Here is a 25,488-nt window from a genome sequence, read left to right as displayed (position 1 = left end):
TCAAAGATATGGGGGTTTACGATCTTCAAGAGAGAGTGTATTGATGTATGTGTCTTACTTTGAGAAGATAGATGGGAATGTTGCTAAAATCCACAGGGAGTTTGAGAAGGAATCGAGCAGAAAACTCCCCTGTCTAAAAGAGAAAGAGAGAGAGAGAGAGAGAGAAAGAAACAAAAAAAACCTACCATCAAATAGTGAACACATTTGGTAACATTCCTCACATTGTAACCTACTTGTTAAAAGAATAATTCTGTTTATTCTGTTTATTATTATTTCACACGTTGTACCAAACCCATCTGACATTATTAGTTTGTGAATTCTGAAGAATCTCGTTGCTCTTATTGCTCCTTTCCAACAAATTACACATTAAATACAACCCTGCGATGTGTCTGTGATATTGAGACAGGCTCCAGTGGTTTAGAAAAAGGGTGGATGGATGCAAGACATACAATACAATTTCCTATTATGAATATACTGATATAAATCAGAATCATCACAGTTTAATCAGTCAAAAGTATTTTCCAACAATTAAAATAAAAACACAAAGTGTGTGTAATATAGACTATTTTGATTGTTGTTCATCATAAAGCTTGTATCCTACATTGTGAATTGTAGTCTTATTTAGAGCACTGGCAATCTGGATTTGTTAATCTAAAAAGATCTGAATCAAGGTGATTCAGTCTAATCTTGCTATACAAACCTTGCACAGTAAAGTGGATTGTTTGATTTGAGACAGAAAAATATGGGATTTACAAATCTGGATAATATGACTGAGATTAAACTTTTTGATCAGTGACACGATTCAATCAATTTAAATCATAATTCACAGATAATCTGATTATTCACTGTTAAAATGATGGACTTTCAACACTGAAACTGTTCATAACACTATCAACACTGAAATACGCTGTGCTGAAAATAACATTGTATTTTACTGAAATTGGATTTAATAATGTATTGTGTACTAAATACATAATGGAATGTATTTTGTACTAAGTACATAATTTTGCAACAATAATTGTTATTTGCCATATTATTATGAAGCTTTTTGAAATAATCTGCATTGTATAAGGTGCCTTATGAATACATCTAACATTACTTGACTGCTGTAATTGCAATCAATTCATTAACAAATCAGAAATCACTACTTCGTTGGCAGTAAGACATAGGGTGGATATCATGTTTTTCAGTGAATCAAGGCTTAAATTTCTCTGTTTGCCACACAAATTAACTACATTTATGTTAAGGGAACTACATACAGGAACTTTTATTTTTAACATTATATTGTTCCACTCAAAAAGGTGTGCGTATTCAGCAGTGTTTGGTTCAGGACCCAATTCTCAAAGGATATTTTTTTTTCAGTTTAAAATAGAAGTGAACTACATATTCAGCAACACATGTGACAGAGTAATGTTGTGCTCCGAGAGTGTTCACTTCTCTTTAAATGTTCTCTAGAATAAATAGGCCATGGCCATATTCACTTTCGAATGTTAATTCGCCGTATGACTCCTTGTTTACATTCATATAATATATACATAACTTGGGTTACATGATTTTAGGATAACTCAAAAATTTCCTAATCACAGTCTGTTATCCCACAGACCACAGTTCACCACATCCCTTTAAAGCTTGAAGCCCATGAAGCAACATACTCACACCCAAAAACATAATACCATATTACGGAACCCGCTGTGTGCCCATTTGTGAGGGAGGGGGTTTTTAACTGGTTGTGCAATTCGATTGGCACTTTTTGGAGAACCGATTGTCTTCTGTGTCGGCCACAATATAGTGTGCAATTTAAACTTTAGAACACATACAAGTTGTTGGTTCAAACTCCAAATAGGAAGAACCATCTAACCAATGTGCCCGTGAAAATAACACCTAATTTCAAGTTGTTCCAGAAAGTATGTCTCCGTAAGTCCCAGTGGTACTGTGTCAAAATGTCAGCTAAATAACAAATCAGTACCGGTAATTAAAGAATTATGAAGATTGGCCTTTAAAATTTGAATCAAATGAAGCAGAGAGTTATTACCACTTCAGTCAATTAGTTCATGAAATTTCATTAAGAGAAGGTCAGTTTACTGGAAGTGGAGTTAAGTGATCGAGTGCTCCAGATATTTGCTTCAGTAAATGTAGGTGGTGTGATGCTTTATATATTAAACAACCATTTAACATCAATTTGTTTTATAATTTAGTTAATTAAATACTGTATTCTATCCATCTAGCATGGTTCCCTGCTTTTTTTCTGAGACAAGGGGATAGTCTCCAACATCCCCTTGATACTACATAGGACAAGTAGTTTGGAGAATGGATGGATGCTAAAAAGTGATGCGTTTATCAAAACATCACTTAATGGAAACATTTGAACATTATGTTAATGGAAGTATAAGGTGATGCGGCACTAGTACCCAGCTGTTCTTGCGGCCAGCGTATATCTCCATACTGCGCCCATAGTTGGGGTCTTCAAGCAGGCTGTCATATTCGAAGAGCAGGCGGGAGCTGTCACGAAGCCGCTGGCACTGGTACTGATGGTACTGCTGCAACAGCTCTTTCACCAGCTGCAGGAGACACTCCGGTTTACCAGCATCCCATGACACCAAGTGCTGCCGGAGGACAGAGAGAAAGAGAGTGGGAGTCAGCATTTTATTACAAAAAAAAAAAGTAAAGTCAATTGGGAAAACAGAAACATCTAGTACATTTTAGAATTTATATATATATATATATATATATATATATATATATATATATATATATATATATATATATATATATATATATATATATATATATATATATATAGTGGCCAATCTTCATTAATTGCACATTCCACCAGTAAGAGCAGAATGTGAAGGTTTAATGAGCAGAGTAATAGCATAGTTTTGCTTAAAATATTGCAAAGCACACAAAATTATGGGTGACATATATCAGAGTTCAAAAGAGGGCAAATTGTTGGTGCACGTCTTGCTGGCATATCTGTGACCCAGACAGCAGGTCTTTGTAATGTATCAAAAGTTACAGTATCTAGGTTAATGTCAACATACCACCAAGAAGGACGAACCACATCCAACAGAAGCAACTTTGGATGCAAGAGGAAGCTGTCTAAAAGGGATGTCCGGGTGCTAACCTGAATTGTATCCAAAAAACAAAACCACAGCTGCCCAATCACTGCAGAATTAAATGTGCACCTCGACTCTCCTGTTTCTCCTGTGTATCAGGATGATAATGCACCAATACACAAAGCAAGACTGGTGATAGAGTGGTTTGATGAACCAGGTGAATCAGGTGTTTCATTGTCCAACCCCTGTATGTATATATGTATGTATGGATGTGTGTGTGTGTGTGTGTGTGTGTGTGTGTGTGTGTGTGTGTGTGTAAACACCCATATTGCGTGACAATTAATCGCTTACCATGAAAATCCATTCAGTACAACCTTTATTTCTGTAACATGATATATTTTAGAGTCTCATTCAGGCTATTTAAATAAAAAATACATTGGGTAATTGTTTTTATCCATCAGGCATTGATTGTAAATAAGGGGTCTTTCAATATCTGATGGCCCTAAATTTAAATGCAAACAACAAACACTGACATTGGATGAAACTTAAGTGGCCTTGGTAACATCAGTTGAATCATCTTTAAATGATTAATTTGAGTGTTTCATATGGATCACACATTAGATACAGAGCTTAGACTGCAAAAACAATTGTCTTTGAGAGATAAGTATAAAACAAAATGACTGAGGCAATTAAAGGCAGGTGGCAGTTTCTAAAGTGCCTTATCACCCATTATTTTCAAAATGTCAACTTGATGTGGTGGTTTCCACCCCCTTTGTGCTCCCCCTCTCAACCAACTTGAGGCAAACGGTAAAACCACAGGATATCCTGCACCGGTGGGGACACTTTCATCTATTAACTCTGCATATCCCAAGTCTAGAAGGCAATGTGCCACAAAACATGGAAAATTAATCCCCTGAAAAAGAGGAAACGCTGTTCTCACAGTTTTCAGATAAGACAGTACAAGACCTTGAGTCAGTGCCATATATTTAATGCATGCAGGGAACAATGGTTTGGTAAGAAAGCTAGATTTTTGAAGGTTCAGACAGCAACCGAGCGCAGGCTATTTCCAGTCTCTCTTACTGCAAACACACTGCTATTAGGGAAAGAAGTGAGTTGAGTGGGTGTATGCCCATCACAGAGTTTGCATTGCTGTGTTCTTGCGGGCTGCGTGAGCGGGAAAAGGCCTGCATGCCAACACGGTCTACTTGCCTTTCCTCCTCTCCTCCTACAGGCTGACCTCATTTGCATAGGTGATCCCAATTTGCATGAGCTTCCCTGACTGGAGCAGTGCACAGGTATGCAAATTCAGAGTGAGGGGCCAAAAACCAAATTGCCACCTTTTCACGAAGTGTTCCACCATTCTTTTCACTGGCCTAATTCTACCCAACAGCCAGTTCTGTCTCTGAGGCCCAATTGCTCATTGATGCGTGATACGTACATAAGTTGAAATTAAATTTTAGTGACAATGACTGAAAATAAAATGCAGAATCTAAATTTTTAAAGCAAGTAAATAAACATTACATGTATCTCACTTAAAGAACGGCTCTGGCTCTCGGCTACTTGTCATGGGTTAAGAATAAGACAAACAAATAAGTATTCCTGTCATTGCAAGGCACAAACAAACACAGGCTGTGTTAAAATGAGTTTGTCACACGCTGTCTTGGATTTTTAAATGATGGCAATGCAATTTCAGCTTGATTTTCATTGCTCCCATGAATCATTCCATCTACAAGCCTGATTTAGTCACATACGAGCAAAAGAGGAGAGGGGACAGAGCATGCCGTCTGTCCACTGAGGCACACATTACACAACTTATTAACAGCACAACCCACAGCATACAGCTGAGCTTGTTACATTTCTTGGATCAAATCAAAGCGTATTTTCATAGCTGATGGAAAAGAGGGGGAAAATGGGAAAGGAAAGATAAGAGATGAGCTCTTCACCCGTGACCAGGAATAATGATCAGGAAAAGAGCGTTTGTAGGGCAATCAATTCAGGAACCCAAATATTTAAATGTTGTTTTCAAAACAGCTAAATAAATTCATAACTTTACTGAAACTGTCAAACAGATTTTATTTATTCAGATTTTTCTTTCTTTCTTCTTTTTCAGTAATTGTACACTGGTTGAAGCCAAAGTAGTTAGCGCACACGCTCTGATACACTGACTCTCAAAAAGGCAACATCAGATTGAATCCACCTCGTGACATTTCAAGTTTCTGTCCCTTCAATTATTTTCTGTCACTTTTGCAAAGTAAAATAAAATAAATATCTTTAAAATATCTCTAAAATATTTTTCCAAAATTCCTTTTCTCCTGGTGTCACCTATCAATAATGTACAATGTTACCAGACAGCCAACTGCTTATTTAGTCATAATTCATCTATGTAGTTCATTCTGGTATAGGATATCTACATTTCTTAAACTTTCTTAAACCAAATTTCAGTGAATATCATTTAGAATAGTATATCATAGAATAGAATATCATTCAGTTATCTTTACCATACTGATTAAGAATTGCAACACGCTAAAAAACTGTTCCACTGTTACAGAATTAAAATGTTTTGACAGGATCAAGGGTCATGAGAAAGTCAATGTTTCCACACACGAGGAGTGGTTTTCTGTATAATGTCTTAAGTCTTAACTTTAAAAGTGAGATGACATCACTGCCCAGCATCACTCCCCTTGGTAGGGAGTAAGACAGTTACTAGACTACCATTATTCATCACATTAATACAGGGTGGATATCTGATATGGTAAAGCTTAAGATAAATTGTAGAAAAAGTTTGGTCAGCTAAACTACAAAGATCAAATAACAACAAGGGCATATTTCAGACACAAATCAATCAGATTTAGATTTACATCTTGATTAATTTTGAGATTAATAGGCACATTTCTGTAACAATGTCATTTAAGCATACATACATAAAGTGATTCTCCCTTAACTAATACTGTGAACTAAACACTGAATGCTGTTCAAGATGGTACACTTAATGAAGACGCCCTAGCTCATGTCTGTAAAAAATTACATTACTATAATGGTTTCATCTGTTACTATTTATATATTATTAGTCTCACCCTTCACTAATAATAATAATAACAACAATAATAATAATAATAATAATTATTATTATTATTAAATAATAATTAAAATGAATAATAACAACAATAAAAGAAACAAATTCATATGTGCATACAGTTTTAAAACAATTTTAATTTACTGTACCTGCTGCTAATGTCCAAACAACAAAAGAAAAAAAAACTTAACTAACACTCTTAACACAACTCTTAGCTAAATATTTGTAGCTTTACTAGGAATCAATTTATCATCTGATACACTGAATGTATTAGAAATTCTATCTATTCTATTCACTTCCACGAAGAATATTACATTTAATTACTAAATTGTTGTATCTCTTAGACTGACCTACCTTTTTTTTTTTTTTGTTTCTTTGTTCTATTTTATGCACTTACCCTTTGTCATTTGTTTCTTTGTTCTATTAGTTATTAGTTATATTAGACTAGTATTTATTTATTTTTATACTGTTGTCAAGAATTGGCATCAAACTTTTAAAATTTATATGAAAATATGCTTAACGGATGGCTCATTAACTGGAACATTATACTAGGATCTGTAACATAATCAGAGAACAACAAGAAAACCAAAGAGAATTCTGACTTTGCCACGTCACTGTTTTGAAGGAATTATGAATGACATCATTTCATATAAAAGCCTGACAGTTGTGTGAAGTACAACCTCTCATTTCACAAATACAGAGTACAAATGACCCCAGAAAACATCTGAGGCATTCAGCAGCTAAACCCATGCCAGAAACACTTTGAGCCAGCTGATGATGACATAACCACAGTGGTTCACACATACAAGCGGTCTTCATTAGCCACTTTTTAATCGGTCATTGCTCTATTTTGAGATATGTCTTTTTTGCAATGACGAGGGTCAAATGTCAGAATTATCTGCATGCTGCATCAAAGAGTTGAGCTCTGAATGCTTTATAAAAGATGACAACAGCAGTCTGGTTTCTGAGTCCAACCTCTGTGCGTCTGGCCACTTTTCTGTACGCTTTTCTATAGATTAAGAAGAAAGATGCCATTGTTTTGCAGAGGGAAGGGCTCATCCTTTCTGCCGGGAGAGGAAGCTGGGGCAGAGGCAGGACGCTTACACCAGCAATGACCTCATCATCCTGGGCTGTCTACAGTTACCAGCAACAACAGGTTTCCCGTAATGAGTGGGCGATGGAAAACAAGTTGGATATTGTTTAGGTATGTTTTAGGATGAAGCAATGAACAGCCAGAGGAAAGTTAAGGATGAAAAAAAAAAAAAACGAAGGAAAGCCGGCTTTAGGAATGTGCTGTGTCAGAGGAACTGTGTTTGGACTTACAAGGGCCCCTGGAGAGTCTCTGTCACTTTATGCTCCCCAGACAATACAATCGAGACAGCAGTCGGTCGCAAAACGGTAGATAAGTGCCATAAAACAAAGGCCTACGCAGGTAGAGTGATGCAATATTTACACTCTTTCTGAGTCATTCTAAGTCCTGTCTGCCTGGAAACCATTTCTTACTCACAGTAAGGACAAAGCAATCTTCATTTTGTAATACCTCCCCATTACACAAAAAAAGAACAAATTGCAAATTGAATTCCCAAAAAAAATAAAACTAAAAAAGACAATAAAAGGTGCTTAAATTTATTATTAAATTTATTTATTATCAATGAATGGCCTTCTCAGTAGAAAAAAACATGATATGGCTGTAATTTTCATAAAAGACTATTTAAAAATGCTATATAAATGCTGCAACAGAACTAATGAGAAAATAATTTTACTGTACAATTCTTTTAAATGTGTAGTTTTTGAAAGAAAAATCATCATAATTTCATTAATATATATATATATATATATATATATATATATATATATATATATATATATATATATATAATGGTACCATATTCTTATGATGAATTTCAGGCAGCCAAAGAGCTAAATTTAATTTACTTAAAATTAGTTATTTCTGTTTTTCTGATTTACAATGTAGGTTTACATTTTGCACTGGGGTACGCTGACACAAAGAGTGATTATTAAGAAACCAAATAATAATAATAAATATACATTTAAAAAAAATCTGCAGATCTTTTTGTTACACTGTTACTATGTGGCCATACTGGGAGCATTTTAAGAGGGGAGGACAAGTTCCTGTAAGCTGATCTGTCAAAGCTGGGCCGAGGTTGATGTGCCGTGGGCGTGACGCCTCCGGGTTCAGTAACGCCCAAGAGGCACACCCAGTCCTCCTCACCTTCAGAGCAAACCTCCCACACACATGAATGCACACACATACAGAAACAGAAAGAGCTGCTTTGACAGTGGCTTTCCACATAATAATGCATCAGTCACAACAAAATCTGTTGGTAAACAAATTAAACGATGAGAGTTTATTAATAAAACCTCAGAGGATTTTCTGGATTGGGTAAATTGATGCCTTCAGCAACAAGCTTATAAAACTTTTCAAATTTCACAAACAGAAACAGGCACAAAACAGGAAAACCTGTTTATTTTAGAGATATTTTAAAAAGGGAGAAAATGTAACGCAAGGTCTTGAGGTTGAACTCCCTAATACTTGTTTCTGTTTTTAAAATGCTTCTCCAAAAGTCTATAAAAAGAGCTGTCATCTGAAATTCTGAGATAATTCTTTAGGACACAGCCATTATTTAAGCACCTTAATATAATTTTTAGTGCCGCTGGCAATCAGCCCCAATAAATAGCAACAAACTTGAGCAGAAAATTACAAAGAGGAAAAATATTTTGAGTATTAAATTAATCTGAGCTAGCGTCTAATTTGAGTTTGGGCAAGTGTTCAGTTTTTCTCATGAAGAGTGTCTAAAGTGTGCCAAGTTTAAGATCACACTAAATTGATTTTGTCATGTGTTCAAAGGGACTTGGCTGATGAGGTCCAGAATGTTCTCTTCACATGAACATGATTCTTCAAATAAAGAAAATAGAAGGCACTTCTCACAAAAAGGGTAAAAGGGTACAAAATAGGCATTAAAACATTAATAGTGAATAGTCTTTTTTCAAAGTAAATGAAAACAAGGACCTGCACCTATCTTTTTTATCAATGTTTATTTAAATTATGTAACAATATATTATCACCCTAAATGAATTAAATAAAATGTACAAACTATATAAATAAAAAAAAAAATCTAAACCACATTGAGTAACAGGTATGCAAAATTAATATGAATCTAAACAAACAATTTACAGATAACTGAAACACAAAAGAGAATTTCCCAAGTGAAAAAAAAATTGGCTTTACATTAATATTTATTCATAATTACTCAAATTATGTGCTCCTAAGCAAAGCATTACCATTGGATTACAATAAGATTGTGAGCCACCCACAAACATACAAAAATATATATTTCAATTTCTGTCAATGGCTTTGCCAGTATTCATTTTGGGATTTGCTTTAGTAGAACAGGAAGGAAGAGGAAATGGTGATTAAATGTGCCCAGGTTTGCATGCCTTTGTATTTATTTTTATTTTTATTTTTTATGCTGTAAACAGCAAATACAAAACAATATAACAGTCAATATAAAAGCCAGGGATTCAAAGAATAAAGAAAATACAAAAGAGGGAAAAAAGAAAGAAATAATAATAATAATATATATGGTCAGTGTAGCTGAACATTAGGTGTTATGTTTTACTGCATCCACCATAGGGCCTCTAATTCTTTTAGACAATAATTATGGACAACGGGGTTTTTTCTTTAACAATCTCTAATCCTTTTACAGTGAATCTCTAAGATTTTGTTTTACTCATTTTTTTGCACATTAAGTGACAATTGCATAATATAATTAATATAATGTAAAGGGTTCAGAATGAAGCTAGACTGAAGTACTGACATATCTAGTTCGACTGCTTTAATTTGTACAGCTTTACTGCTGCAGTTTAGTTTGACCTCAGTGGTCTCCATGAAGTGACAGTAAACTACACCAAACCTGAAATAGTGCTTTGTTACTGTTAGCAAACCAGTTTTTTTTTTTTTTTGCTCAAACTGGTTTTTATGTGAGGGCTGCAGAGAATTATTGGTGCCTCTATACTTCTGCATGTCTGGATTTATGGCAATTGAGGGTTTTTCCCCACAGTGCACTTATGGTTCAGGTGTAAGCTAAATGCAGATATTCACAATTATTACTTTAAACACTTAAAAACCACTGTTCAAAGCCAAATTCCTGGTGTGTAGGAGACCTGGATACAAACAGGGCAGGAGAAATGAAAGGGCTGAAATTATACAGGACACTCAGGACAGAGTGTTGCAATATGTTTGGAAGCTTCAGATGGGATAGATAGATAGATGGATAGATAGATTATTGTCTTAATAATATAGACTGCATGTCTAATACAAACTAGTATGTCTTGTTTGCACGTCTGGTTTTTTCCACTTGGAGTTCATTCAGGGTCTTCTTGCAAAGCATTTAAAAAAAACGAGCCTACATAGATAAAGTTTGGCAGAATACAAAGAATTTAATCTCAATCATTTTACCTGAATTACCTGTCACTAAATTATAAATGATGACAGTGTGCACTTTAACACTTCTGTACCCAGCCATTAGTGTCCTCTGGTTGTTTCCAAAATCTCCTTGGCCGATAAACTTCCAGAAAGTTTCCTGGTCAGAATGAACGGTGTATTCAGGCCATGCCAAAACACAACCCCTCCTTCCTCTCTATTGTCAATGCTATATCCCTCCCATAATGCCAAATGACTCGTGATTGCTAGAAGCAGGTCTAGAAAAACACCAATTCCGAGAGACCAATGAAATATCCATCCAGGGGGATTGATGGGAAATTATGTATCCACAGTTAGGGAGTGGGGCAAATGACTTTAATCCATAATACTAAAAATAAAGAATACAGTCATGACGCAATATGCAATTATTGTAACCCTACTAAACTTCAACCCTACTAAATTCATTGAGCTACTGCATCATTAAAAGAAATTTAGTTTGCACCATTTACAAAATAATACAAAATTTAAAGCACATACTGATTTAATATAAACTAAGTTTAACACAATATATTTATTATAAACTAAATTTAGTAAGAAAGATGCAACCATTAAAATCATAAAAGAGACAATACCCAATGCCAATCTGCTGACTATATATTAAAGGTACTTGTACATTGAAAAAAGCCTCTATTTTGACTCTATGCTTCACTTGTTCTGTAATATAGCATTAATATTTTAACCATACAAACAATTCAACAGTCACACTATGATATTAAGTTACAATGTCTTTTTAAATGTAATAGAGTGTGGGTTGCAACACGGTCGAAACAAGGTCACACAAAATGTGGAATATAGTAGGATTATGCATTGCATGAATCATTAATATAAGCCTAAACAAGACATCACCACAGGCTGAGATGTTTGCTGTCTAGACTGCAGCCTCGATTCTCCGAAGCCCGGTGAAACTTAAACTAAGCATGCTTTGATCTCTTCAGTTTTCCCATGGCTAACGTCAGATGTTCCATCCTGGAGCTTAGACCACTGTCTCAGCCACCTCACCACAATTAGCTGCTCTTTCCTCAATGGCCAGAAAAGCCACTAATTAAAATCAAAAGTAGTAAAGCTGTGCAGTGTGCTACTGCACTGTTAGCATTTGACAGAGGTTAATTAGAGACGGAGGTATCCTTACTCATATTTAAAAAAATGCAGCTCTGCTTCACTTTCACTCTTGCACAGCTTTTCAGGAACAGGATACATAATAACAGACATACATTATATATTTATATTTTAATTCAGTTATAGAAAAAGAGGGTTATTGAGGGGGAAATCAAGGTGATGAACAAGTTCGTATTATTGAAAGCAGAATCTGGAACTTAAAGAAAGAATACGATATTAACTAATTAGATATCACCATACCTACCCAGCTGATTGATTATAATTGCGGGAAAAAAAAGGAAAGAAAAAAGGATATATAAATATACTGGTACATGGGATAAAAGAAAGTCATACCAGTCTGGAACAAGAGTTGGTAAATGCTAATTTTCACTTTTAGGTGAACCATTAAGTGCAGCATCAACATTCTGAAATAAGTCAGATGCTTCCAAAAAAAGTAAAATGGAGAAGAATTTAAAATCTTTAAATGAGCAATAAAAACCTACATTAATTGACTATAAAAATAGAAATGATTACTAAACAATCAAAGGATTGTAATTATAATCTACAGAAGCAAACAGAAGTGTAATAAAATAACATTTTTGCCTGTAGTGTCTTTACTTAAGTTCTAATTGAGGTCTGGCTTCCTGATCCCAGAGGTACATTCTGGGAAGCAACGTCATATAATCATACATTTTTCCGCAAAGTTGTGCAAGTGAATGGTCTGGTTAAAGAAATTAAGTAAGACTGGAATGAAGTATCCTTTTTGGCCCTCTTTACAGCATGCTGAATCACTTTGGGTCAATGTCACATTAGTCTGACTTTAAAGTATTGGTTGTGAATAGTCTGACAATGAATTGCTATGCTTCTCCAGATAATGATAGACAAACTTGATTAGAACTATAAAAACCTTATTTTAATGCATACGTTTTTAAGTTTCAGACAATTAATGCCCATGTCTGCACTATAGTGCACACTTTGACCTTCATCTATGAAAGTGCCATGGCTTGATCTTCTCAGGTGCTGACTGCTATTTGAATGAAAAGCATCTGAATGAAATTGCTACAGAGCTGTTTGGAGCTGAGTCATATTTTGTTTCATGCAGTGCTTTCACAGCTAGCCAAATCAAACTTGTGATCTCTGTGGTATAAACACAATCTCTGCCTAGTAATAATGTGTATTCATAATTGAGGATAATAAATTACAATATCAATCTTAAGGGAAAATGACAAAAAAGCATCAGGACATTACAACTGTTTACGATGTACTGCATTTTGCATTTTTTTATATTTGGCTACAATATGATAAAAGTCTCATTTTTATTTGTGTACAATTTTTAACAATGGTATCAAATCCATTTTCCCTCGTGTAAGAACCTACATTAATTGACTTTAAATTTAAAAATCTCATCCCATAAGTTTAAGTCATGGAAACCAAATGATAGTTAGCAGCTAATAATACTTGTGGCAGAGTGCAAACAACCCCAAGTTTTGCAGAGACATCAGAAATTCCTCAAATCAGTGTGAACTCTCTGCAATATTTCATATAACTGTAAAACAAACCTGTGCCTAGCGTTGGTGATGTGAAAATTTTAATTATTGGTAACACTTTACAAAAAGTACATTAGTTAGGAACATTATTTAAAATGAACTAAGATACAATACTACAATACTTCTGGAGCATTTATTGATCTTTGTTAATGTTAATTAATCATTTACTAATGCATTATTATAATGATAAGTTGTGTTTAAATAAACAATAAACAACTGCATTTTCATTAACATTTACAAAGCTATTTACAAATAGCTTAATAAATGGTTCATTTTTCATTGTATGTTCATGTTACTTAAAACATTAACAAATTAACAAATGACACCATATTGTAAAGAGTTTCTGAATTATTAAACATAGGCTAACAGTTTTTTGTCATTAGCAGAGCAACATGCTAACATCCATATCTACAAAAATTATTTAAATTAATTTTTTTTTACAAACGTGCATATTATCACAACTAAACAGAACAACTTCATTATTCTACTACACTGCCGTTTACAACAAATTACAAGGCCAAAGGACTAAAAAGACTATGTCTATAGGCAGTAGACAGCAGGTCAGCTCGCTAGATTTTTTAACACATCTGCATATTGAGGTGTGAAAGATCCAGACGCAAGAGGTCATTGTTGATCTTGAGTCTCTCACATGCCAATGTGAAAATTAGCAGTTTGCATGGGACGCACTGACTGCCAAATTAAAACAGCAAAGCTGTCTGGGAAACATGAAAACAAATAAGATAGACAAATCATAATAAGAACAGATTTATACCTGTTTTAGACATTATGTTTGCCTATGATGTGGCATATTAATATCCCCAGGCATTTTGGATCGTTCATGTTTGGTTACATTTAAAAAAACATTCCAACTAGTGTAGGATAAACAGGATGAAAAACAAGACAAGATGGAGAGTGGCTGCAAAACCAGCAAAAGAAAATATCCCTGGAAAAAAACCGAATGATTGCACACACATACTCCATAGCGAAGAAACTCAAAAACACAAAGCAAACACATGGACAGTGTGCAGCCTTGGCAGCACAGAGGTGCTTCCCCCCCTCATGTTTTCAGCTGCATTCAAGAAACAGTGAGCAATAGTCACCGTCTCACAGACTCTGACATAAGCAGGGGAATTTTTTCATTCCGTTCCTCCTTAAAAATAGCCAAGAGAACAGCTTTAAGCAATCTGGGTCCAGATGAATCTTAGACCATGTCTTGCACAAACTCTGTCTCCCTTGCAAACATCACCTCTTAGGAACAAACTCATATAATTAATTATCATTAATAGTGAGAATTCTGACACAAAAGAGGAATCTGGTGGGCCTATTTAAGATGCCAGTATATTTTGCCAATGAGTGGGGAGTGCACATGGCCACCGGACTCAGCCCTTTACATGGACCCTTCTTTCCTGAACACTGTCACTCACGAACCTCACAACATGACAAGGACACTTTATTCCCTGTTTTGGAAATTTTATGTGTAGACAGCATCACTGATTGTAATATATTTTGTCATGTCCGGTATACACATGGTGTAGCACTAGTTTAGCTTTTTTTTCACAGAACTAATCAATGCCTTGTTTGCGTACGTATCTGTGGGGTGGAGTGGCAAGACCCTTTTGGGGTAGGGGCGTGTTTGTTTTGGTCATTTTAAATACCAACATCGGCTACCAGAAAATTGCTTACTCTACCTTTAAGAGAAAGAGCAGGGAAGCATCTCCGTGTTCTTGTCCTGTCACTCTTAACTCTTTAATTAACCTTATTTAGACTTACTGTCTATAACTGCGAGAATTGCTTCCTGCTATATATTTTATTTTTTTGTGAACAATTTAAATTAAAAACGTTTTTGGATTCTAATATATTTATTTGGAAATTAAATATAACCCCACACAGAATACCTAAATGCTAAATATGCGGCACACTGTTTGTGTAGCAAAAATGCTACGGCAAAAATGATATTCCTAACCCTAACAAAAACCAAACCAACATAATTTCTTAAAATAATAAAATAAAATAAATACATGAACAAAAATGAATGACTGTGAAAGCCAAGTGAGTTTTTTTTATCTGGATGGTTGTTTTTAAGGGTGTTCTGCAGCAATACTGCCTCTGTTGCTAATTGTGCAATTCTAAAATTGGCACCAGAAGAAGGACACTTTTAAGTGCAGACGCAAGATTTATGTAATTCACCAACACTCTCTTTTCAGAACACTGGAAGCCCCGCAGGTCAAATTTGGCTGCTGAGTCGACCACGCACATCGATACCAGCCATCTGATCTAACTAACCGCACTAAAGGAAGTCAAAACAGCTGAAAGCTCTGTTGCACTACTACTTCAAAGATATTCAATAATAACAGCCATTGTTCTGCCTTGTTGTGTTTACCGAGTTTAGCCTGCAGCTACCACATTTTTGGTTCACTGGAGATTTGAGGAAAAAAATTTTGTGGGGGGTTAGAGTGACCCTAAAGCAAGCACAGACACTTCACTAAAGCAAGGCTATTTTTATTTGGCAGATTTTGATATCTAAACTGAATATATCATCTTGCATAGGTGTTGTTTTAATGTTTAATTTAAAATGTACACATTTCTAAACCACTGTTCCATAACATAACATGTATCTAAAATGCTCTATATTTAGAGTACAGGGTAATGACATCACGTAATTATAATTGTAACACGCACCGCAAGTTCTGATGGATCAGGCAGGAAGTCAGCATCCTCTCCAAAGATAAAGTCTGGGGGCAGTTCTGGGTCTTTGGCATTAAAGATAATGTCCCCTGTAAGAAGAAAGGGTTAATCACACTAATAATTACTTCATAGACATTGTGAAATCACACATTATTGAATTACATTTAGTTCAATCCAATATTGAGTTGCACTGTAGAATAAAACCATTTTAAAATGCAAATCTTGCTGTATCAGAGATCTGCACTTTGAATGCCTGTATGATATCCACACACTGTACTTGCAAGGTAAGATCTTTACGTAAAAAAATAAAGGTTCCATGGTTGTTTATGAATGCTTGATCTTATTAGAATGAACAACCAATGTCAATATCAAAGACTAGCTTTTTTTTATGTGGATGGCCTAATGGCTTTTGTAGTGACACCAACTCTAAAAGAGCATTATCACATTAATGGACATTAACAAACAATTAAAAAGACAAAATTGTCAACCATGGGTATATTATGTTCCGATATAAATATTGTTAGACAGGTGATACTATTATAATGGGTTTATCTGTGTGCCACAGGTAAAAAGGTACATACAAATTCTATACTTCAAAGAACATTCATAATTTTGCATTAATCCCTTGAAAGCACGCAAACTAGCTTTCAGAGTAGAATGTCTGTCTGTACACAAAGATGAGACCAAAACATACCTCACTATACTGTCAAAGTACATAGGCTATTTCCTTATCAGAAAAACGTTACCACAACAGTGACAAGGGTTTGATTTAAACAGATTTAAACAGGTGACAAATCAAAACTGATTATTAACAATGAAGTAATGTTTCACAGTAAGCTGCAGAAAACCTGCAGGACGTCTTTACTTCTGGTACTTTTTGTGATTTTAAAAAACTTCAGTAGCCAACCATGTTTGAAGTTCTGTAAAAGTAAACTGTAAAAGTAAACTTGTTTCAAGCATTGTTTTTATAGCTTGCTTAGCTCCCATCAGTGATCCTTTCAGGCATGATTTTAAGCCATGCATGTTCGAATAACATACATTTCTATTTATAAATCCATTCTGTTTCTTTTTTTCATACTACTCCTCTGTCTTTTCCTTGGACGAAAACAGAGCAAAACAAACACAAGGCAGTAATTTTCCACAGATGGAGCACAAGGGAAAAGTGCCTGGACGATGTTTGTTGTACATCTGTCACATCTGATGGCATCTTAGAAAAGCTGTTGCCAAATACCTAAGAAAAGATAGCAGTGGACTTGGCATAGAAGCATAAACGTTGAGCAAATATGCAGTGCTACCCAAATTTACACCCTAAGGGTAGTCAAGGTGGGCGCTACTCAAAAAACACCACAACAGCTGTCGCAAACTCTTGTGAGAAGCAGAAAGCTGGAGGATGCAGTTTAGTGACTGGAGTGCTCTCTTTGCATGCAAACAACAGTCAGCTCTCCTGCCAGAGCATTAGTATCACAAGAAAACAATCAGCATTCTTCCTGGAAGAACAGCAACACAATGAACCACCTAGCAATGGGAACGGGCAACAGTTGATAAATTTTCAAATATTTATCTTTTTTCTTTTCTGTTCCCCATGATTCTGGAGTAGTTCTAAGTAACAAATTTATAGAGAAATCTATTTACACTGATGTTGGAACATGAAACAATTCCACAGCGGACAGATTGTTTCATTTATAAAAGAGGCTGCTTGAAAAGATCATGCGATGCAGAGTTTATGAAAGATTCTATGGTAATTTGCATACGTGAGAAATCCAAGGCAAGTCATTGGCAAAGCGAAGGCAGTAAGTTATGAAAAGGTCTTGAGTCACTTTTCAGCTGTCATTCACTGGCAGTTGCAAAATCCAAAATAGGAAGTAGTTCCCACTCTTAACTCTGTTATCATTCTTGATTATTTAGAAGTAAAAAAAAAGTTGAACGTTATATATAATGAATATGTGAATGCCTCAGCTTTCCAAAAATAAAAAAAAATAAAAATATTTTATCTGAACAATTCCAGAAGAAAAAAAGGACAATTATTTTAATTCATGGGGGGAAATGTCAATAACATACTTAATGGACTACTTCCTGAACAATGGAGCAAGTGTTATTACTTAACATGAGAATATAGATGTAAGTCAAATACTGATTATTATGATTTCTTGTGACACAGTGTTGAGAATTGTTCAGCTACACCTCCATTTTAGGACTAAATTAGATTTTCATTTCAATCTGCACTTGAGTTCTGACCTTCAGTAAAGGCTACTCATGCAAAAATGTAACATTATTACTTTCTGATAATGCACAATTAAAAGCACTGTTTCGGACATGTACCAATGACCCAAAATGTCCCCAAAAAGACCAACATCCAAACTTCATTAACCAACTCATAGTTTTTCTTAAAAAAATATCTGAACCACACATTACAAACATGCATCTACAAAAGAAAGAAAGCCTTACTGAGCAACCTTGATTTATCACTCTCACACTGCATGATCAATTCCAGCTCCAAGAAATTTGTTCATATGTGGCCTCCATGAAAAACTGCTTGAGTGTTTGAGTGTCTCATGACTCAGAGCTATAACAGGAACTCCCAATTAAGATCACTGCCGAGTTATAATTACTATCCAACCTCATTAAACATCACTAAGCTGTGGTACTTGAAAGCATTTCAGACAAAACCTCTAAAAGCCCTTCTCAGAAGCTCATTTCCAAATCGAAAAAATTGTGCTCAGTGCACCACCATTATGAAGTCTTGAAGAATATGTGTAATACAGTTTTATAGGTCTAACATTTGCAAAAGGTTCATAGTCTAATGAGCTGAAATACACAGCCTTTTAAAGTATGTACTTCTATTGGTTTATAGGAAAAGGAGGACCAAAACGCGCCTTCAGGTTTCTGTGTGAATTCCCCTTGAACAAAGTCTATTACAAAACAAAGCAAATAAACAAAAGGTAAGAACTTTTTCCCGTCAAACAAACTAGACAGGAGAGTAGTTTAATGTGAGTGGACTTAAACTCAAAAAATGCTGTTTATGGTTTTAGTTTTAGTTAATGATAATAACCCAGAGCAAATGGATGAATGTATAAAAATGTTCAAAACTAATTTTCTGAATACCAATCTTTTGTACAATTTTATGTACATGGTACGGTTGTAAATAACACAAATATTTATACTGTACACAACATTTATAAATTGTAATATATTAATAATACATCACTACACATTTAATCAGCACTATTTTAGAATGTGTGAAAAGAACTTTACTTTACTGAAAACAACTGTAGCCTGTAGAAGCATATCACTAGCAAACTACTATCATTAAACATCAGCAACTTTTACCTAGTTATGAATGACTTCTGATCTGTAAATACTCATAGAACAACTACTTACATTTGAGAGTCTCTCCAGCATATGGAATATGAAGTTTAAATCTGTCACAGCATGGACCAGCCATTAGTGATGTGCAGCTAAGACAAAAACAGCAGAAAAATAGCAATGAAGAAATAAATAAATGTATTCAGCAAGGATGTATTCATTAAACATGTCACAAAGGATTTCTATACCCCCCAAAACAGACTATTTGTCAAAAAATCTGAAAAAAAAAATGGTTTCCAAAAAAGGCAAAAAGAAGTGTCAACATTAATATATTAACATTAATAATATTTGTTATATAACACCAACTACTTTTAAGGATGTCACATTGAAAATTGTTGTTAAGGCTGCTGAAAATTCAGCACACATAAAAAAAAATACGAAAAATTTTATTAGTAGTGTAGCTTCTGAGGTTTTGGCTCAAAATGAATAGTATAAACAAATACAATTAATAACTGAATATGAATAGTTTAAATAACTAAGACATCATAAAAAGGATTTGCAATTATCTTAAAGGCCTTGAATTGTCAAGCTCAGCAAAGAATGGAAAATTGCATCCATTCAAGACATGATACTATAGCTGTTCTTTTTCCATAAAGCTTCGATATTATTCTAATTTAGATATTTAAAGAAGCAGTGACATTTAACAACCTAATCGATCGATTTTCTGGAATTCTGATTAAGCATTTGTGATAAATATAGGTTATTTCTGTTAAAGATATTAGTCATAATTGTAACTTATAAATTATAAACTGACAAATGCATTGTTCTCCAAAAGTTATGCTTTTGTTTAGTTTACAGAACACTCACCCACTCTTGAGGTCAGTGATCCGGAGACAGCTGGATGAGTCTAAACCAACCCGTCCATTGCAGACGACAGAGCAGAGTAAAGGCCGCAGCTCAGGAGAAATGCGGCTCAATGCCACCTCTGGAGAGAGACTGTTCATCTTCCAATCCAAACTCTTGCCACTGTCAATGTGACAATATACCATGAATGCACAGGTATTTAGAAACTTGTTTCTCATCAGTAGTACTTCAGTATAATTTATCCTGCCACCATTTCATAATTAACTTACGAAGATAAAAGTGTTCACTTCTCATAAAAACATATCTAAAGTGTTTTGGAACATTGCTTTGATAGCTAAAATAGCTATATATATATATATATATATATATATATATATATATATAAGCAAAATATATTTGTAATATATTATATTATATTAATATAAATATACGAAAAGGTTCAGTAAATATATTACTGAGAGAATACAAATAAGAATAAATTATGTTAAAGTATATTATTTAACTAATAATAAAGTCAATTATTACTTGTATTTTGTTTTATTTTATTTGTCTTCACAAATTTTGAATTTCATGTAAACTGAACAAAAAAACTTAAGTTCTAACTCCCAAAGTGCACCATATAATTTTAAAATGTACTAAATTTTGTTCCAGAAGTAATTGACATTTATTTTTCATAGAGGATATGATTTTTAATGATAAACCTTTAAAGACTGTGAGCTATGTGGTTGTAAATCCAAAGTATATGGTTCTGTTAGAGCAATCACCCTGCATTGCTTATTTTAAATGAATGTATTAGCAAATATTCTTGTTGAAAACAACAAAGTCCATAATTCTGCTAAATGTTACATTAACTGAAACAAATACTGAGCAAAAAAGAGCTCCATATCATCCACACTCTATTTTTTGTAATAAACATGAAATATACAAATAATCAAATTACATTTATCCAGCATTCTTATTTTGTTCTTGTTGAAAATGTTGTGATTCACCACCACACGTTAGTTTGGTTTTTACGTTTTAAAAAATAAAACTTGACTTTGGTAAATCAAAGACACTGAAAATGGTCCAAGGTCCACCATCCATAGTCTTACTTTTTTCACCTATTATCATTATAATTACTTAAATGATTGCTGGACTTATGAAACCAGATTTAACTAGAAAATAGAACTTTACAGGAAAACAAAGACAACTAAATGCAAATGGCCCAAAAAGTATGCAAAGTATCAGTCCCATCATCACTGGTAGTTCCACTCAACACTGATGTCCTAACCTCAACAATGAAGAAGTTCCACTAAGTGCTCACTTTGGACAGTATCTTTGTTAGATTTTTTTTTAATAAGAGTATTTATCTATCACAGTAATTAAAAGAAGGACAAATAAAACAGCCTATATCCTTGATTAAACTACTTATTTAGTGGATTAGCACAGGATAAAATATACACTTTTATAAGAAAAGTAAAAAGAAATAAAAACCAGCTCAGCTGTAAAAACTAAATTTCTACAGTATACGTTATAAACACTGATATTTACAAATATCTTCAAGCAACTGCACCAACAAATAAAACAACAACACTAACGTTACCACTGCTGAGCTTGACCGCGTGCATGAATGAATCGAAGAATCTGTGTTTGTTTTGTAATTTGAAAAAAAAAACGTTTGTTATTTAGTTTGTTTTGGAGCTGCAGATCTATGATGCTAACAGACCGGCTAACATGCTAATCAGGAAATATAAACGAGTATCAGCCTAACTAATGTTTGTTTGGTTACCAAAGCAGTCATTTTTCTAAAATGTTTTTACGCTTAGTAATATACACCTTTTTGGTACCTTTTATATCAAATATTGAACAAATCTCGAGCAAGAACTCATTCCCCACTTCCGCTGACGTTTTTGAGATTTGTTTGTGGATGTTTAGAAATATGCCTGATAATTTTAGTATTTATGTTTTGAAATGACTTCGTGAATAATACATTCATATGGTCAGCAGTGTACAGTTTTGGACTAATCTGAATTTTATACACATTTTTTATGTTTTGGCACGGTTTAAAACATAAATGATTATTTTTTTAAAGACAGGAGAAAATAGGGACAGCTCAAATGCTCTCTTCACAAGCGTTTCTGTGCTGCCGGATAGACGTAAGAAGAGATTGCTGCGTTGACTATTTAGATACTCAGTGAGCAAATAGGTAATGTGTAAAAATATTACAACGTTTCAAATAATTCTAAACGTTATTTATTATACAGTCAGGAATACTGAATATGATATTGCATGCTTTCTTGTGATTAATAATAGCTTACATAAGACGGTGCAAAGGAACCGTAGACTTTGATCACAACCACTGTCCTAAACCAGCCTTGATAATTTTTATTTTTTTTAAACTACAAACATTTTAACACACTGTCTTTGATTGTAAATAAAATACACCTGACTCCTTTAACAAGACGTAAATGGCCTAAATGGATATTATTTTTACCAGCACTGCACATTTTTACTAATGACAATAATTTATCCTCCAGGCTGCCCACTTTTAAAATTATTTTGACTAAATTGGGCGTTTTATTTACATTACAATGTAGTACGCTCTCGCTAAGGAAATTATAGAGATTGCAGGCTGTGCTAATAAATTATACCAATCATAAATTATTAAATAGTTTCTCTCACATGTAACAGTCATGCAAGTATGTTCATTTTGTTTGTGCAGAGATGGTCATATCTATCAAAAGGTCATGCCCACACACAAACACTTCAAGCTATTCCAACCATTAAAAGTGATTCGAATCTAAGTATGCAGAAAATGCAGCTTGGACTTTAGTTATTTTGAGAAAATGTAGGCTGTTCCTTAGCCAGCGGCAGGCTTTTACAGTCCCCTGAGGCCTGCTGGGAGATTTGAGCAGATTAACACTCTACTATTCACATACGTTGCCTACACGCAAGGGATTGAATTAATGAAGGATTTCCATGGTTGTTGTCAATCACATGATCCAGTCCTGAAATAATCATCCACATTAGTGCAGGCACGCTCGATGTAGAGCATAACTACCAATATTTAACCATTTAAATACTTCTGTTCATTTTTCCCACATCATTTGATTAAACATTTCTGTAAGTAATGAGAATTGATGAATTTCAGTTGTACAGTGTTGTAGTTTTGTATTTATTTAATCTGTTGTTTTGTAGGATAATATTTATATTCAATATTAATATTTTTTTATATTTCCGGTATTAGGTCATGTCTGAAGACGTGAGTGTTGTAGTGGTGGGCTCTTGTATGACTGACTTAGTTAGGTAAGTCATCACGGTTTCAGTGACATAAGTGAAGGTGGGCTCAAGGCAAATATAACCCAATTTAAAATGTGGGGCAAAATTACAATTGTAATGCATTATTCTGTTCTTAAGAACAAAAAGTGATTTCAGCCGACTCTACTGTGAAAAAGAACAAAAACAATAGAGATGTAATCATACTGCATGTGCCAAAACCATGCATTCTAGCACACCATTTCCACAATGCATTTGTGTTTGTGTACATTTGATTTGACTGATTTAACTATTTTTAAATATATAATTTACATAATTTACTTCGGTCGTTAAGCAATATATATTAGACGCAGTTAATAAAAAAATATGACTTCATTAAGATTATTAAGTATTTTTATGGTCCAAAATCTATTATATGGGGTTTATATATAATCTCTTAAAAAATACATTTAAGTACATTTTCCACTGAAAGATTTTTATAAAAACAATACATTGTATTTTTTTATTTAAGAAATGTAAGTAGTCAGACCAGTGATACATAACATTTCATATCAATTTTAATGCATATGTGTCCATCCTCTATGATCAACTTGAAGCTCAGTCCTCAGATTTTGTCCTATATGATGATTTCATACTCATGTGACAAACTCTGACAGTGGAACATATTCCACATGCAGAAGGCAGACTTTAAGATTTTAAAATAACTCTGAAAGGAATTAGTCCTTCCAGCAGGAGCTAAATAAGGTCCGACAAAGGCAGATTTGGGGAACTGCCTTCTGTTCTACCGGCTCTATTATTAATATTTCCCCAGGGAACTGATTCACTGCTCACTGGTCACATTTGCCGCCGACAAGTTTTTTTTGGCATCAAATGTGTCCCAGTCTTCTTGGCTGCAGTATTTACAGCTCAGGTAAACCCTTTGACTGGAATGGCCTAAACTTTAAAATGTTAGTAAACCTTTTTAAAAACTTTGCCTCCCCATACAGTATATCACCCTGAAAATTTTGTGTGAAATTATCAGTTCGATATTTCAAATGGCACAGGTAATGGAATATAAAGTTATTTTAAAGTGTTCAGCTTTATAGACATGTTTAACCATGATAAGCTATCCAGGGTAAGCATTTTTCTTTCCACACATACTAAAACTAAATAATTTCTTTCTTTGTCATACCCCAAGTTCTCAAAACAATTACCCATTCTGAAAAAATTCCAATTGCTCATTTATTTTACCATTAAAAAAAGCCAGTCATCAATGTTGGCCTTTGAACAGAAGAGATTGCATCAATTAGGCAATAGTTTTGATGGGAAGTATGTGTTTGTTTTTCAACAGGCTGTTTTTAGGGGGTGGCTGACACATTTCACCCATCAAAGTGCTATGCATGGCTTTGAAGTGTAAAATCCAGTTTTCTATGTGGCTTGGTCTGTGACAGTCAAACGGAATCAGACACTTTGAAACAAGTCTTGTGTGGAACATCTGTGTGTTTGTGGTGAAGCCAGACAGTGCCACCTGCTGATGACAATTTGAACCGATTAGTTTGCCTTCATTGGTGCCTTGCTAAGGGATGTTAATGTGAGTGTGTAAGGGATGTGGAAAACACAAACTCTGCATACTCTTTTTTTCTGTCTTACTCTTTTAAAATAGTAATCAACTACTTGCACCACAGCCTGTGTCACAGAACACCTGTTATTTTCCTTTTTGGCACAAGAAAGATACAGCATTTGCATCAGAATTTGGTTTGTGGGAAAATGACTGTTTCTCACAATACAATAAAGGTACTGGAAGTGAAGAGTTAAGGTGAGGCCAGTCTGTCTATAACCTGTGAAACAGACAATGACTCATTCAGACAAACTTGGATAAATGTTGCGTACAAGTTGTGAAGTAGCGCAAGTACAATCATTGCAGTATAGTTGAAAAAATTATCTATTTATTTTTGGCAGTTACCTGTTAACAATACATTACTTATTTATTATTTATTTCATATTATAATATCATTTAAATTATTATATTATTTAAAGTAATTCATTACACAATTAAATTATTGACATTTGTCCAAATCTGAAAAACTGCATAATTCAGTTTAGGTATTTTTTGTTTGTTTGTTTTTT

At 34.2% G+C, this 25,488-nt stretch overlaps 2 protein-coding genes across 3 annotated transcripts in view; one reads left to right on the top strand and one right to left on the bottom strand.

Annotated features, from left to right (window-relative positions):
• Positions 1 to 22,032, bottom strand: part of babam2 (BRISC and BRCA1 A complex member 2) — a 64,067-nt gene extending 42,035 nt beyond the window's left edge. The window contains exons 1-6 of one of the 2 annotated variants that reach the window (XM_043232764.1): positions 21,954 to 22,032; positions 20,131 to 20,289; positions 19,339 to 19,415; positions 15,955 to 16,049; positions 2,409 to 2,603; positions 59 to 133 (exon numbers count right to left, since the gene is read on the bottom strand). In XM_043232764.1, coding sequence (XP_043088699.1) covers positions 59 to 133; positions 2,409 to 2,603; positions 15,955 to 16,049; positions 19,339 to 19,415; positions 20,131 to 20,267 — 579 coding nt within the window. In that variant the 5' untranslated portion in view covers positions 20,268 to 20,289; positions 21,954 to 22,032. Of the gene's footprint in view, positions 1 to 58; positions 134 to 2,408; positions 2,604 to 15,954; positions 16,050 to 19,338; positions 19,416 to 20,130; positions 20,290 to 21,704; positions 21,885 to 21,953 lie in introns of those variants that run through there. The other variant, XM_043232763.1, reaches the window with a different exon arrangement.
• A 205-nt stretch (positions 22,033 to 22,237) lies between these two features.
• rbks (ribokinase) overlaps positions 22,238 to 25,488 on the top strand; it is a 27,268-nt gene continuing 24,017 nt past the window's right edge. Inside the window, exons 1-2 of the mRNA XM_043232757.1 lie at positions 22,238 to 22,312; positions 23,354 to 23,412. Of these exons, the coding sequence (XP_043088692.1) occupies positions 23,357 to 23,412 (56 nt within the window). The 5' untranslated portion in view covers positions 22,238 to 22,312; positions 23,354 to 23,356. The remainder of the gene's footprint in view (positions 22,313 to 23,353; positions 23,413 to 25,488) is intronic.

This window comes from Puntigrus tetrazona, unplaced genomic scaffold (genome assembly GCF_018831695.1).
Source record: "Puntigrus tetrazona isolate hp1 unplaced genomic scaffold, ASM1883169v1 S000000663, whole genome shotgun sequence".
In the NCBI taxonomy this organism is placed as follows: Eukaryota; Metazoa; Chordata; class Actinopteri; order Cypriniformes; family Cyprinidae; genus Puntigrus; species Puntigrus tetrazona.
Note: the sequence above shows the minus strand (reverse complement) of the source record. Positions and strands in the feature narration are given on the sequence as shown.